The 13,259-nt window shown below is 33.5% G+C and overlaps 1 protein-coding gene across 2 annotated transcripts in view; it reads right to left on the reverse strand.

The window, feature by feature from the left end:
• The window catches only part of LOC126816827 (C-terminal-binding protein), a 17,729-nt gene extending 6,176 nt beyond the window's left edge, over positions 1 to 11,553 (reverse strand). The window contains exons 1-10 of one of the 2 annotated variants that reach the window (XM_050543582.2): positions 11,312 to 11,553; positions 9,116 to 9,196; positions 8,126 to 8,244; positions 7,824 to 7,981; positions 7,054 to 7,198; positions 5,996 to 6,202; positions 4,268 to 4,366; positions 2,203 to 2,328; positions 1,204 to 1,335; positions 323 to 493 (exon numbers count right to left, since the gene is read on the reverse strand). In XM_050543582.2, coding sequence (XP_050399539.1) covers positions 323 to 493; positions 1,204 to 1,335; positions 2,203 to 2,328; positions 4,268 to 4,366; positions 5,996 to 6,202; positions 7,054 to 7,198; positions 7,824 to 7,981; positions 8,126 to 8,183 — 1,096 coding nt within the window. In that variant the 5' untranslated portion in view covers positions 8,184 to 8,244; positions 9,116 to 9,196; positions 11,312 to 11,553. Of the gene's footprint in view, positions 1 to 322; positions 494 to 1,170; positions 1,336 to 2,202; positions 2,329 to 4,267; positions 4,367 to 5,995; positions 6,203 to 7,053; positions 7,199 to 7,823; positions 7,982 to 8,125; positions 8,245 to 9,115; positions 9,197 to 11,311 lie in introns of both variants that reach the window. The other variant, XM_050543581.2, reaches the window with a different exon arrangement.
• Between the last annotated feature and the right edge of the window lie 1,706 nt (positions 11,554 to 13,259).

The following is a 13,259-nucleotide window of genomic DNA, read 5'->3' on the forward strand; positions in this document are numbered from 1 at the left end:
ATTTCTAAAAATACATGTTCCCTGTTGAGACAAATTAAATACATCTTGAGGACGGTACCATAGATATACTTTGTGCTGTGAATGTAGCAGTTGCTCAATCAAATTTGTCAGATATAACTCACTCTTACATTTGATGCATTAAACTATCTCCACAAACCTAGGTATTCACAGGGTTAAAGTGTTGTTTTTGGATTGGAAATAGCATCAATCAATTGTTTACTGAATGCTACAGTTACCGAATTGTTGTATCTGCTTTGTTTAATACAAACCTGATTTATGGATGTAATGGGGTTTTTTTTAAAAGAAAGGTTCATATACTTACTTTGTGTAAAATACTCTTTATTAACACAGTTACGTAGATTTTCAGGTATACGTCCTAATATAGCTCTCCTGATTTCACCGGCTGCCATTTCTCTTAGTTCTGTTACACTTTGCTCACTATAAAACGCTGAATGAGGTGTACAGATCATGTTCGGACAATCTTTCAATGGACCTGCAGATAAATCCATTACATGGCATATCATACATGTACATCACAATTTAATAATAAAATCGAACAATTACTTTAAAAAAATTAAATAGTTAAGTATTTACCGATAAAAATCAATGTCTTCATTGAAAAAAATTGTTACATACTACATACATAAACTAAAAAAAGAAAAAATTATTCATCTAAGAAAAAAATTATTCATCTAAGAAAAAATTATTCATCTTTAAAAAAGATATATCATTTAATAGTAATAAAATAGATATTATATAAACACAATAATGGAGTTAAAGGGACACCAGAAGTCCCCATTTTATTTTTCTTCCAATTTTTATTTAAAGCATATTTAAAAATTAAATACACAAAAGTCCATAGAGGAGTCGATAAAATTTCTTTTATTTAGTTATGTTTTGATATATTATTAGTTAAAAATATTGAAACACATAATCTATTGCTAATTTGGGTGTCCAATGTTTAATAATTTTAACAATGTAAAAGAACAGTAAAAACAGTAAAATGTAAAGCAGAGAAAAATAGGTCTCTTTTATATCACAAAAAGCGAGAGTTAAAAAAGGAAATTAAGAAAATTCTGAAGAAAAAAAAGACTGGGGGCTCTCTCTAGTATCCCTTTTCCACTATAAAGCGAAGACCCAAAGGTTTCACCTAATAGTACAACATATCACCTTCAATGTACGGTAGGTTCAAGTTGCACGTACTTGATGCAAGATTAAACGGTTCATTCTCTAAAACATCTAATGCACAAGCTCTAATACGTCCATCTTTCAATGCCGCTGCCAATGCATGTTCATCAACTAGACCACCTCTTGCAGTGTTGATTAAAAATGCACCTGAAAATGAAAAAGACAAGTTTTAGGTATATGTTTCATTAACGACTAAACCATCGAAAAATGAAATAGGGTTTACCATCCTACTTTTCTGAACTGACTTGGCTAATGAAAACGGACATACTCCACGCAGTGTGCTATGAGGGAAATTTTGCATAGACAGCGGGGCTATGGCCTGCTCTTATTATAAATTTAAAGAATTCTTTTACATGCATACCATTGTGTTTTTTGCCCGATCCAAATGACTCGACACTGTTCCTTGTCAAATCCTCCTCCACTGACATGGTTAAACCAAGTCAGAAAATCCTGAGGAATTTTCTCAGCCAACACCGGGGTGAACTTGAGACCTGAGTGCCTTACTGACTGAGCCACAGCAACTCCCTAACATTGATAAGCAAAATATTATAACAAGGACTAACACAATCTATTTGGCAGTTATCTGGATAAATAAGGCTTTATATCAGGTGAAGTTGACTTTATAAGACACCCATATTCTATAAGCGTCATGTTAAGAGAAAAATTGACAGATTATCAACAGAAAATATTTTGTCTTCACACTTATAAACAATCTTTATAAATCCACTAATTACAATCTAATCTAACATTTTTACAGGGTCAAAGACAGGGTGTGGTTAGCAGAACATCGGGGCTTGTGTCAGGAGGCCCGACAGGGAATATACACACCCTAGTATAAACTCAACTGGATAGTTCCAGTAATAAATGCATGTTCTGGTGATTATACTGTAGTCAGATTATGAATACAACATATCACATGCAGTACGTGAGGATATTATTGTATCAAAGCTACAGGTTAATTCCTCCCCAGGTCATTTAAACTATATTTAAGATAAAAGAAGATAGAAATGTTACCTGGCCTCATCTGTTTGATTGTGTAGTCATTAATTAGATGATGATTATGTTCATTAAGTTTACAATGTAATGAAACACAATCACTCTGAAACAATAGTTCCTGTAATGTGTAAACACGTGTAATACCTGAAAATATAACAACACGTTTAAATATACTTGTCTTGAAAACACAATATTGTGATTATTTCCACATGATATAATGTGTTTCCTATAGTTGAATAGAATGTGCAATATTTTGCAGTTACAGTTTAAAATTTTAACTATAAATATGTACAGGAGGTGACATTATGAATAAAATTACTTGAGCTAAATTTCAAGTTTCTACATGTGTATATTATAGTAATGTTACGTTTTCTAATTCTAAGTGTAACTTTGTAAATGCTGCCAACATATGATTATTGGTACTAAATTCACCTTCTCTAACACTTATTGTACATTTAGAATTAATAGTAATATGAATTGTAGTACTAAAATTTTAATTTATGTTCTTGTGTGTAACGAATTTAGGAAATTTTATCTAGGCGAATACTGGTGATAATTTGGTGATAAGACATACATTTGTACATGTAAAGATTCTAATGAAAGGTTACAATACCCTTATATCTACATTTTGTTATTATTAGCGGACAAGCGGTTAATTTGGTGATAAGACATACATTTGTACATGTAAAGATTCTAATGAAAGGTTACATGTAAAGATTCTAATGAAAGGTTACAATACCCTTATATCTACATGTATCTGAGTATTTTTTTCACTTATAGCCAATGACATAAATGATCTATGGACATGCATTTCATCACTTCTATATACTGGCATTGTCAGATTACACGTATACCGGCAAAGACTAAATAAATTATTGTCATGTTTTCTATACCTTAAAACCCTTTGTTGTATTTCACCTAATATTATTTATAATCCATTGTCATGGTAATCTATTATCCTACAATATGTATACAAACTGTATGGCTGATGTATATTTATAAATTTACATTTATAACAGTTGAAGAAGCTTGAGAAAGCTGACCGCTACATGTAGCTTATGGTTTGATGTATAATAAAGAAGTAAAAGTGGTTGATTTTTTATTTATCTATCTATGTATTTATCTACCGTAACTATACTACCTGTACTTCATCTACTTTAATATACATTGATATATACATATAGCAATAAGAAATGAAATGGGGTTTAACGTCCTACTGTTCTGCTCCGAACTGGGATAATGAAGACGGGCATATGCCATACAGTGTACAGGTTCTTCAGCAATATATATTACAAAACAAGTTGTTATATCAATATTTTCATTCTTCTTTCACTTTGTATTCAAACAGATTTTTTAATGCATCTTATTCATGTAATTAATCCAATCAAATTGTAACTAACTCATAACCTTTTGTATTACACTGGTGACTTCACACCTCTATTTGCTGTTCGACAATTTTTAGTCTGGTACTTTTGAATCACTCCCAGACAGTCTACATGTATTTCCTTAATTATTGGCTGTACACTATTTTTAGTCACAATACACTGCCCAAGTACAAACAATAACTAGATATAATTTCCAAAAAATTTAATTTTTACCCAGTATTTGATCCCAACATGAGTTTACCCAGTATTTGATCCCGGCAGGTTCGGTACTACTTTCACGAAATTCGAACTGACATTATGGTGTAACGGTGATATATTCAAACATTGTTTTAAATGGGATCAAAATTGTGACCGCAGTGGGACCACAAGCTAAAACTTGATTTTTCATACAATCAGGGGCCATAATTCAAGAAGATACGATCCGATATGCACGAATATTGAAAGGAACCAAGAACTTTGGATAAGAAACATGCATATCAAGTTTCATCAAAATCAGATGAAAATTGTGACCTCTAAAGTGTCCACATGCTAAAAAGGTGAATTTTCATACAATCCATGAAGTTATGGTCCGATATATGCGAATATCGAACGGACATCCAGACGGACGGACAGAGACGGCATATTACATCCACATGAAAATCTGGGCGTATAAAAATCATATTATGAGTCTCAAAATATCTTAAACAAATATATCTTACCGAGAGATTTTTCAACACCATCCGCGAGGTAGGGGTCATAAAATATAACATTAAACCCAAATACTTTGGCTCTGATTGCAACAGCTGTTCCTACTCGACCTGAACAAAAAAAGAAGAAATTATTCATCTAATAACAAACAAGTTAAAGTAAGTCTAGCTTTCCTATTTCAAAACTGAAACACTCTTTAATGTCAATGACAATACAACCTGTCAGAAATAAAATAACATCAGATTTTCAACTGAAATCAGATGAAATGAACAATGTGCTATCAAAACAAGGCTTTGCACACAAAGTCCTTAGCGTGTCACATACAATGGTAAACCATGTTAGGCCATCCATGCCGTTTTGAGACAGAGTTATGTAATTTTCAAATGAAAGATGACAGGATAGGAGCCATCTCAACACATTACTTTGGTCATTTTAAGGCTAACATATAGTGCAAAGTTAGGCAGAAGAATTTTGCTGTCATGTTTTTAACCTTCCAGGGTTCTTTTTCATTCACACCAAGTAATTATCAGAAAATCATTAGAATTTGTTTGGTTTTATAAAGTTCTCCTCCATGCATACACTTAATATCATGGATTTACCTGTTCGTCTCAAGACCTTAAACTCTGTGTATAAATTTAAAGTCAATCGGATATTTACTTTAGCTTCTCGAGTGTCCACAAGATTTTTTGAAGTGATCAAGGGCCAAAACCCTGGCAGTAATTATCGGAAATGGCTGAAAATAATAGGCTTCTTTATCTCATGACCATAAACACTGTATGAATTTAAAGTCAATCGGATATTAAATTTGGCCTCTAGAGGACCCACAAGATTTTTTTGAAGTAATTAAGGGCCATAATTCTGGCAGTAATTATCGGAAATCGCTGAAAATCAATAGACTTCTTCGTCTCATGACCTTAAACACTGTATAAATTTAAAGTCAATCGGATATTAACTTTGGCCTCTAGAGGTCCACAAGATTTTTCAAAGTGATCAAGGGCCATAACTCTGGTAGTAATCATCGGAAATCGCTGAAAATCAATAGGCTTCTCCGTCTCATGACCTTAAACACTGTGTATAAATTTAAAGTCAATCGGATACTAACTTTAGCCTTTAGAGTCCGTGAACGCCGGACCGCCGGGGCCGACAACAATATACGACCACATTTCAATATGGGCGTATTAAAAGGGTTTAACATCCTACTGTTCTGCTCCGACTGGGATAATTTAGACGGGCATAAAGTGTGCTATAAAGGTAATTATTTTTGCCTGGACAGCAACACTATGGCCCATTCTTGTATCGAATTCCAACTGCCAAGGGTTCTTTTACATGCATGCCACGTGTACACGGGATCTCGTTTTTTTTGTCCCATCCGAACAACTATACGTTGTTCCTTGCCTTGTCCTCCGTCCTGCACCACTGACAAGGGGGAAACACGCTGGAAAATCCAGATGAACTTTCTTGGCCAACCCAGCAATCGAAAACGGTGCCTCCAAGTTAGCGAGCCAATGACTTACTCACTGAGCGACCGTGGCTCCCCCAAACAACCCAGGAACACTTTGTCACCTGTGTGTAGGCACTATATAAACTCTGGCATGTGAGAAACCGGCATCAAAGATGCAGATCATCTTCTCATCCCAGGGCATTCCTAGTTGAGACTCCAGTGCCATTTTTGCTCATAAGATGATGACATTATTTTATCAATAGCTAGTCAAATAGATATATCTTATATTAGAACTTACCTAAACCAACAATACCTAAAGTATCTCCCCTAATACGAGCGGAGCCCTGTGCAGCTTCACGCAAATTCTCTGGCCCATTTATTTTCTTGCCATCACGCACCATATTGGCAAGCCAATATGTGCGACGATATAAATTAAGTATAAGACACATTGTGGAATCGGCTACCTCCTCTACACCATAGCCAGGAACATTACATACAGCAATCCCTGGAAAATAATGAAAGTTCAAAGATTTACTTAAAGTATTGGTAGGTCTATTGCCAGAATAATATGTCATCATTAGTCAAACTTCAACAAAATTGTTAAATATACATGAATTTCTAAATTCTAACAATTACATGTCAGACTTTTTGGACAAGGAACTGGGACCCAAACACTACTCATCTTACTGTTCATCTTGGTGGGCAATACTCTTCAAAAAAGCCCAAGACTCAGTCAATTGAAGTATGATAGACATGAAACATGGCACGCTTGTTCCTTGTATAAATTGCACATCAATTGACAGACTTGCTGTACATTTTTAATACCTCACAATTCCAAGATGGTGGCGAAGGTGTCATGCTCAGTTCTTGGTCATGCTTGTTGAATAATATTCTTTGTTATCTCAATAAAATTACAGTCTCTAGAAATTTCTTAACGTCTAAATCATTATCTGGTTGAATGTATTATTCACTCACAAGAGTGATTTATTGTATTCATAATCATAATCCATTAATGTGTATAATCCATGTTTATTCATAATCTATGCAAGAATATTATCAACTGGAGAGAGGATATACATGTATTGTACTCATAATCCATGGAAGTATATTATCAGAGAGGATATACTGTACTCATAATCCATGCGAGTATAATTTCCACCAGAGAGAGAGCAATATATTGTATTTATAATCCATGCGAGTACATTATCCTCCACGGAAAGGATATTATTGTATTTAACTACTAACATGATCGAAATGATTAAGAATGAAGTATGCATATATCAAAGTTCTTATAATTTAAACTAAATCTTTTCAATAAATGGAATGTAAATCGATCTAAAGGAATAATTCACTAACCTAATTCTGCTGCAGCTTTTATATCAACATTATCAAAACCACTACCAATCCGCACTATAACACGTAAACTTTTAAACTTATCCAAATCTTCTTTTGTTAGAGTTATTGTATGCCACATTAATGCTCCTACTGCTTCATTTAATACCTAGAAAATTATCATAAAATAAAACTAAATGCATGTAACTTGACTCCATATTACTCACCAGTGATTACTATCCAATAACTGACTTAATCAAATCAAATAATTCTGTTCTGCGTATTGCATCAGTGCAAACTTTAATAATATAAATCTAAGTAACTTCAAAAATAATTCCTCGCCACACATCCCCCAAATTTTTTTCTCAGAAATCCTGTTTACGCCACTGTACATTAACTCACATGTTTGAGCAAGTATTATAGGATCTTTGATGTTAAAAGGTATGTATTGTTGACATAAGAAGCCAATCAGAAGGGGTAGTAATGATATATTATGGTCCATGGCTGTGTCAACATCGGGTTAGTGCTGAACGACTTAAGTCCTGGTAATTACTAATGCTTATAGTATCTTCATGAACAAAAATGTACATGTACTAGAAAAGCATGAAACTTTCGTTTGCATGAAAAGAATATATAAAACTTAAATGGTTGTTGTAATATCATACCATAGTTTTAGCTAAAACTCCATCAGTGTCTGTGAATTTATGACACAATTATGTTACCATAACGTTATTTGCAATTCATGATACAATCTTTTCTTGTTTTAACTCTAAATTATTATATTAAATACCTACCTTTTCGTGAATTTCTGTCGTAGATTGAGCATCACAAAATGCTACTGTTGCCACATCTTTTAATATTGGCATTTCTATCGAACAGTCCCTACCATCTAAAAGTGCCACTAATGGGCGTGGATGCATAGGTCCATTTGGGATAGGTCCTCGGATTGCCACTAAAAATAGACATCAAATAAAATTATAACATATACATCTACATCTACCTACACATATGATCAGCAGAGTTAATTCCCCATTCCCTAAAATAAATTTGATGAAATTCTAAATCTACACTAGATACATGTATGTAGAATACTTACTAGTTTGTTCAATTCGTGGTTTCTTCACTGGATGAGCCGCCAATCTTCTTTTGTCCATCAGCTGATCTCACCTCTTAACAAGGGTGTTTTCAAGTTTATACTTGTCGCTTCTACGCTCTCTACAAAGTACCAAGAAAAAAAGATCTATTTCTATGATACATTGAAATATTAAAGTACAGCTGTAGCAATTTGAATGCATAATAGAGACCTTCATCCCATCCAGAAAGAGAGAAATGGGGTTTAACATCTACTCAATCAAAACTAAGTTATTTTGGGACAAACACATGGTACAATTTTAGTTGATAATTCGTCTGTGCTGAGTGGACTTTGTCAGTGGGAGGAAACCAGAGGCCCCTGAGGGCAGAGGACACTACTCCTTACCACAGACAAGCTTGTGATGAAAACCACACCACCTGCCTCTATGACAGATCTTATGATCTAAAGCAAATGGGTTAGAACACGACCACCCACCTCGCCAATATACCTGAATACGCCCCTGCGGTGTCCCAGCTCAATTGCATCCACATTCAGGGGACTCATTGTTCGTATCACAGCAAATTATAGGCGAAGTTCGCGAAAAATCTGCTATGCCATAGCCCAGAAATATGTGTAACTTTCTATTTACATGTATGTACACTTACATGTAGCGAAAAGTAATGTGGGGATAACAAAGGATCATGGAAAACAGTCATTATTTGAGTAATATAAAGTATTTCAAATATGATTAATGTTTAAATTCCATTTATTTTCTAGGTGAATGTGATCAAGTCTGGTTAGTATGATTTACATGTATATTTAATTACTAATATGAATTTGGTAAGCAATTATTTTTTTGGGTCAAGAAATAAAATTTGGAATTCAGGCATTTCCCTTTCTCTGATGTGTTTATACATATTAAATTAATACCTGTACATTTACTCATGGATGAAAATGACATGGCATGCAATTATTTGTAAAAAAAAAACAATTAGAGATAAATTGTGGACTTACATGTATATCAAATTTAGAAACTGTCAGGAAATACACAAAAATTCAGTCAATAGATGATAAAAGTTGAACATCATGGAACATCTACAAAAGTAACAAATTACATTCAATACCTAACTTTGTATTACACCATGTAAACTAAAACTACATACATTATTCAGATCATCATTCAAGCTAAAATAAGTTGAGAAATACATGTAATGGTCTTATTCTAACCCAAATCTGTTGAGCATGGACTTACGTATGCACGGTTTTGCATGTACACTGTAGACTGTACATGTAGCATTTTTGGCATATAGGGTAGACCAACAAAAATCTGTGCCAATTTATAACACGGTTTAGTTATTTGTAATATACCGTAGGACAAACAACAACAACATATCAATGACCTGATTTCAAGATTATCATCTACATGTACATAATAATTGTAGGCCTAATGCTAAACTGTAAATAGTCAAACATTTCAAAATAAACCATAAAGAGTTTAAAACTTGATCATTTAATAAATGAATTTGAATTTATTTTGAACTGTAAAATCAGCATTTTCTGTGACCTCTATTATAGTCACAAAACTTGAGTTTTGTCTTCAGTGACAAAAGTTATTGTTGCTGACATGTAGACAAAACTGAAAGTTCTGTACATTACTGTAGCCATTTGTAATATAACACAATAACTGAAGTTATCATTTTGTTTGTATATTGTACATGTTCAGTTAAGCAAACAGTTAAAGTCATGCTTGTAATGATGTTGTAAAATGTGAATTATCCTTTCATATATTTGTTAGTTGTTTCTTCATTTTATCACAGCATGCTTTTATGATTCATCTTCTTGATAATTTGAGCTTATTTATTATTCGTGTTACCGCTTACACAATATTATAATGGACTAAAATAGATGGAATATGTTTTAAATACTATATAATATACATTTAATCTATTTTAATTTGAACCAAAATATCTGGGTTTCAGATATCTCATTTTATGTTCAAACACATACAATTTGGTGAAATAGAAAATATCAAAAGAATCAAGAATCAAGCTATTCTTCGCAGTATATTTGTGAATATATCACTGCCAAACTAACTTAGCAATTTTATAAACAGAATAAGTAATGTAATAGCAATGTATCTGAGTTTGCAATACAAAAGCTTGGAGTACAGACGACTTAGCAAAAATGGGGTACGGTAAGCAAGAAATATAAACAACTTTCCCTTTTATCCCAGAATAAAAACATTTATTATAAAAACATTTATTATAAAAACATTTACTATAAAAACATTTATTATAAATACATGTGTACATGTATGACATTAAATAAAATAACTACACCATTAAATACATCAAGAGTGATAATATAAAAAAAATAACCTTGGTATGCTTACACATACACTCCTTATCAGTGACAGTATTTATAAAAAAGAATAATAGCCAATACAACTACATATAAAAACTTTTTTTACTGTCAATCCTTTAGTGTCACTGTGACATCTAGATGTACATATAAATAACTAAATGATTTTTCTCCAACTCCAGCCAGCTCAGGCATAAAATTTGGTAAACCCATTGTTATGCCTATGTATTTATGAATGACCCATTGCCATACCCAAATCTAAACCCTCTGAATAAATTCTGACTTTTACACAAAATAAAATAATGTCACTGATTTACAAACCAGAAATGCTTTTTATTGATTATAATCTGTATCACAAATAATGCCCATTTCCATCCAAGATCAGATAAATAAACAAAAGGAGGAAGTTGTATCAATCATGTCCGCGCGGAATCGACACCCCTTTGCTGGGGGTAATTTGCATAAATTGCACCGACATTGACGTACGTCCGACAGTTATCAAGATTTGAAGACGGATATCATACCTTGATACAAAACAATAACCAAATTTACCACAACCCAATTCCATAATGTCGTTAACCTTTGTTGACTACAATATTTAGGGCAAGCCAAAGCATTGTAGAGTGTAATAAATAAAACAAATGTCTTACATTTCTATGCTGTTGCAGTTTTCAAGGACTGTGACCTACTTTTTAATCCCATTACGATTTCAATTACGTTATGTGTTACGCATGAATTAAAATCGTCAATTTGAGAAAATGTGTCATCGCTACGATTTAGTACATTAATACACTAATTCAATCGGGATAATTAATAATTATAAGCCCCATAAAGTGAAGCCAAACTCACCTTTTTTTCAATCCGAGACAAAGGCTGTCGCGTAAGCAAGGGTCCGGTTATATAGGACTAAAATGAACACATGCACTCTCAGATATGATTCGACTGTTCCTCGTTAAAGTGTGATTTAATGTTGAATTTCCCCAATTATTAATATATAAAAATAATATTGATTTTACGTAAATATTAAGGTTAATTCCTCCCGGGTCACGACAAACTTACAGAGGAAAAACCTTGCCGCTCAATGGCGCGTGATCTCGTGAAATCTCGGATCTCGTGATGTAAACGATAAATCAAGCATTTTTTTTAAATTAAGGTTATTCATACAAGAAACTTTTACCTATTTAACGCGTAAAAATTATACTTATTATGAATTTTAAAATCATTTGGTTAATAAAAATATATAAACCTCGAGAGTCGGTTCGATTAGACAATATTTTGGTTCATTATACTTACTGGAGCTGCAGACGTGTTGAAGTCAATACGGCCTAAACGAAAAGGTGACGAGGTCAAAACGGACAAGCGACACGTGATTGAGAAGAAAAGGGGTGCTTTTAATAACCATACGCCCATATACCAATACCAGGATTAAAGGTATATAACAAAAAATATAACATTGGATTTTTTTTTTTTTTTTTTTTTGTAACATGTTTTCTTTGACAGGGGTGGTGTATGAGGGAAGCTTATTCCGAAATTTAAAGTACTTTTCTTAACAAATGTAAATTTTAATTCGTCTTCTTTTTTTAAGAATGAGAGAGGGGGTCTTGTTGTATTTTAGGGCAAATTATCGCATAAACGCCTCGATCGTTATGCGGGTTTTCTTTGCACACCCTGATCAGTGCAGTTTTACCAAAGCAGCTCCGAGAAATTATAACCAATCCCACTCACCTGATATTTCCAGTATAGACGGTAATAGGCTGATCCGGACCTTGCTCATTCGGACCAGATTGCTCGCTCATAAATAAATAAAAACATATGCAATTTGTTTTGTTACAGCAAACATATGCCAATTGGTATATTAAAACAGAGAGAGAGAGAGAGAGAGAGAGAGAGAGAGAGAGAGAGAGAGAGAGAGAGAGAGAGCGAGAGAGAGAGAGAGAGATGAGTCTACTTCTAATCGACACAACCTAGGTCACTTGCATATTGTGATCCAATTTATTTTATTACAATAAATCTCTTGTGCGTAGAGGTCTTTAGCTATGGGAGGCAATCGGAGGACCCAACTCCTTGTCACGTACAAGCGGGGAATCGTGACCACGCTACTTGACTCAATGACAGACCATTCGGCCACGAAACTTCAAACATTGATAACTTCGTTCATACTGTAAAGTATTTTCAATATCTATTTATTTTTTAATATCTATTTTTGAACTACATGTATTATTGCAAAGACGGCTAGCTAGCTCTTACATAGTGCATTTTTAATAGGATGGTGCAAAGAATACCCAATGATTATAAATGATATGAAAACCAACGCTATGTTGATCAATGCGCTACCCCGGATAAACGCAAAAAAAAAAACAACCCCAAAAAACAGGTACTATCCGAATTTAAACTTCATGGTGTTGTTCTATCTACAGATCAACCTATGCATCAAAACATCTCTAACTAACAACTCTTGTAATTTTCGGTACTAAAAATCAGAATTTATAGGCCTAAATCCCAGGATAATTTTGCTTCCGGACACCTGTTACCACTGTTCATCATGTATTTTGTACATGGTGAACAGTCCATATGCTGATTACACTATTTTACCGATACCGCTTTTTAGGACTTCTAATTTTTGTCTTACGGTTTGGATTGTTCGTACTTGGTTTTATTTTATTATTATCCCACATTCAGTCCCACCCCAACTAGGCTACTACTCGTCCAAAATCGAGCCTTTAAGCTTACCGACAAAAAAAACCCCCCAAAACACTGAAACGAACTTGCTCCAGACATTTAAATATTAGACTACCTA

The sequence above is a fragment of the Patella vulgata genome, chromosome 3, assembly GCF_932274485.2.
Source record: "Patella vulgata chromosome 3, xgPatVulg1.2, whole genome shotgun sequence".
NCBI classification, from domain to species: domain Eukaryota; kingdom Metazoa; phylum Mollusca; class Gastropoda; family Patellidae; genus Patella; species Patella vulgata.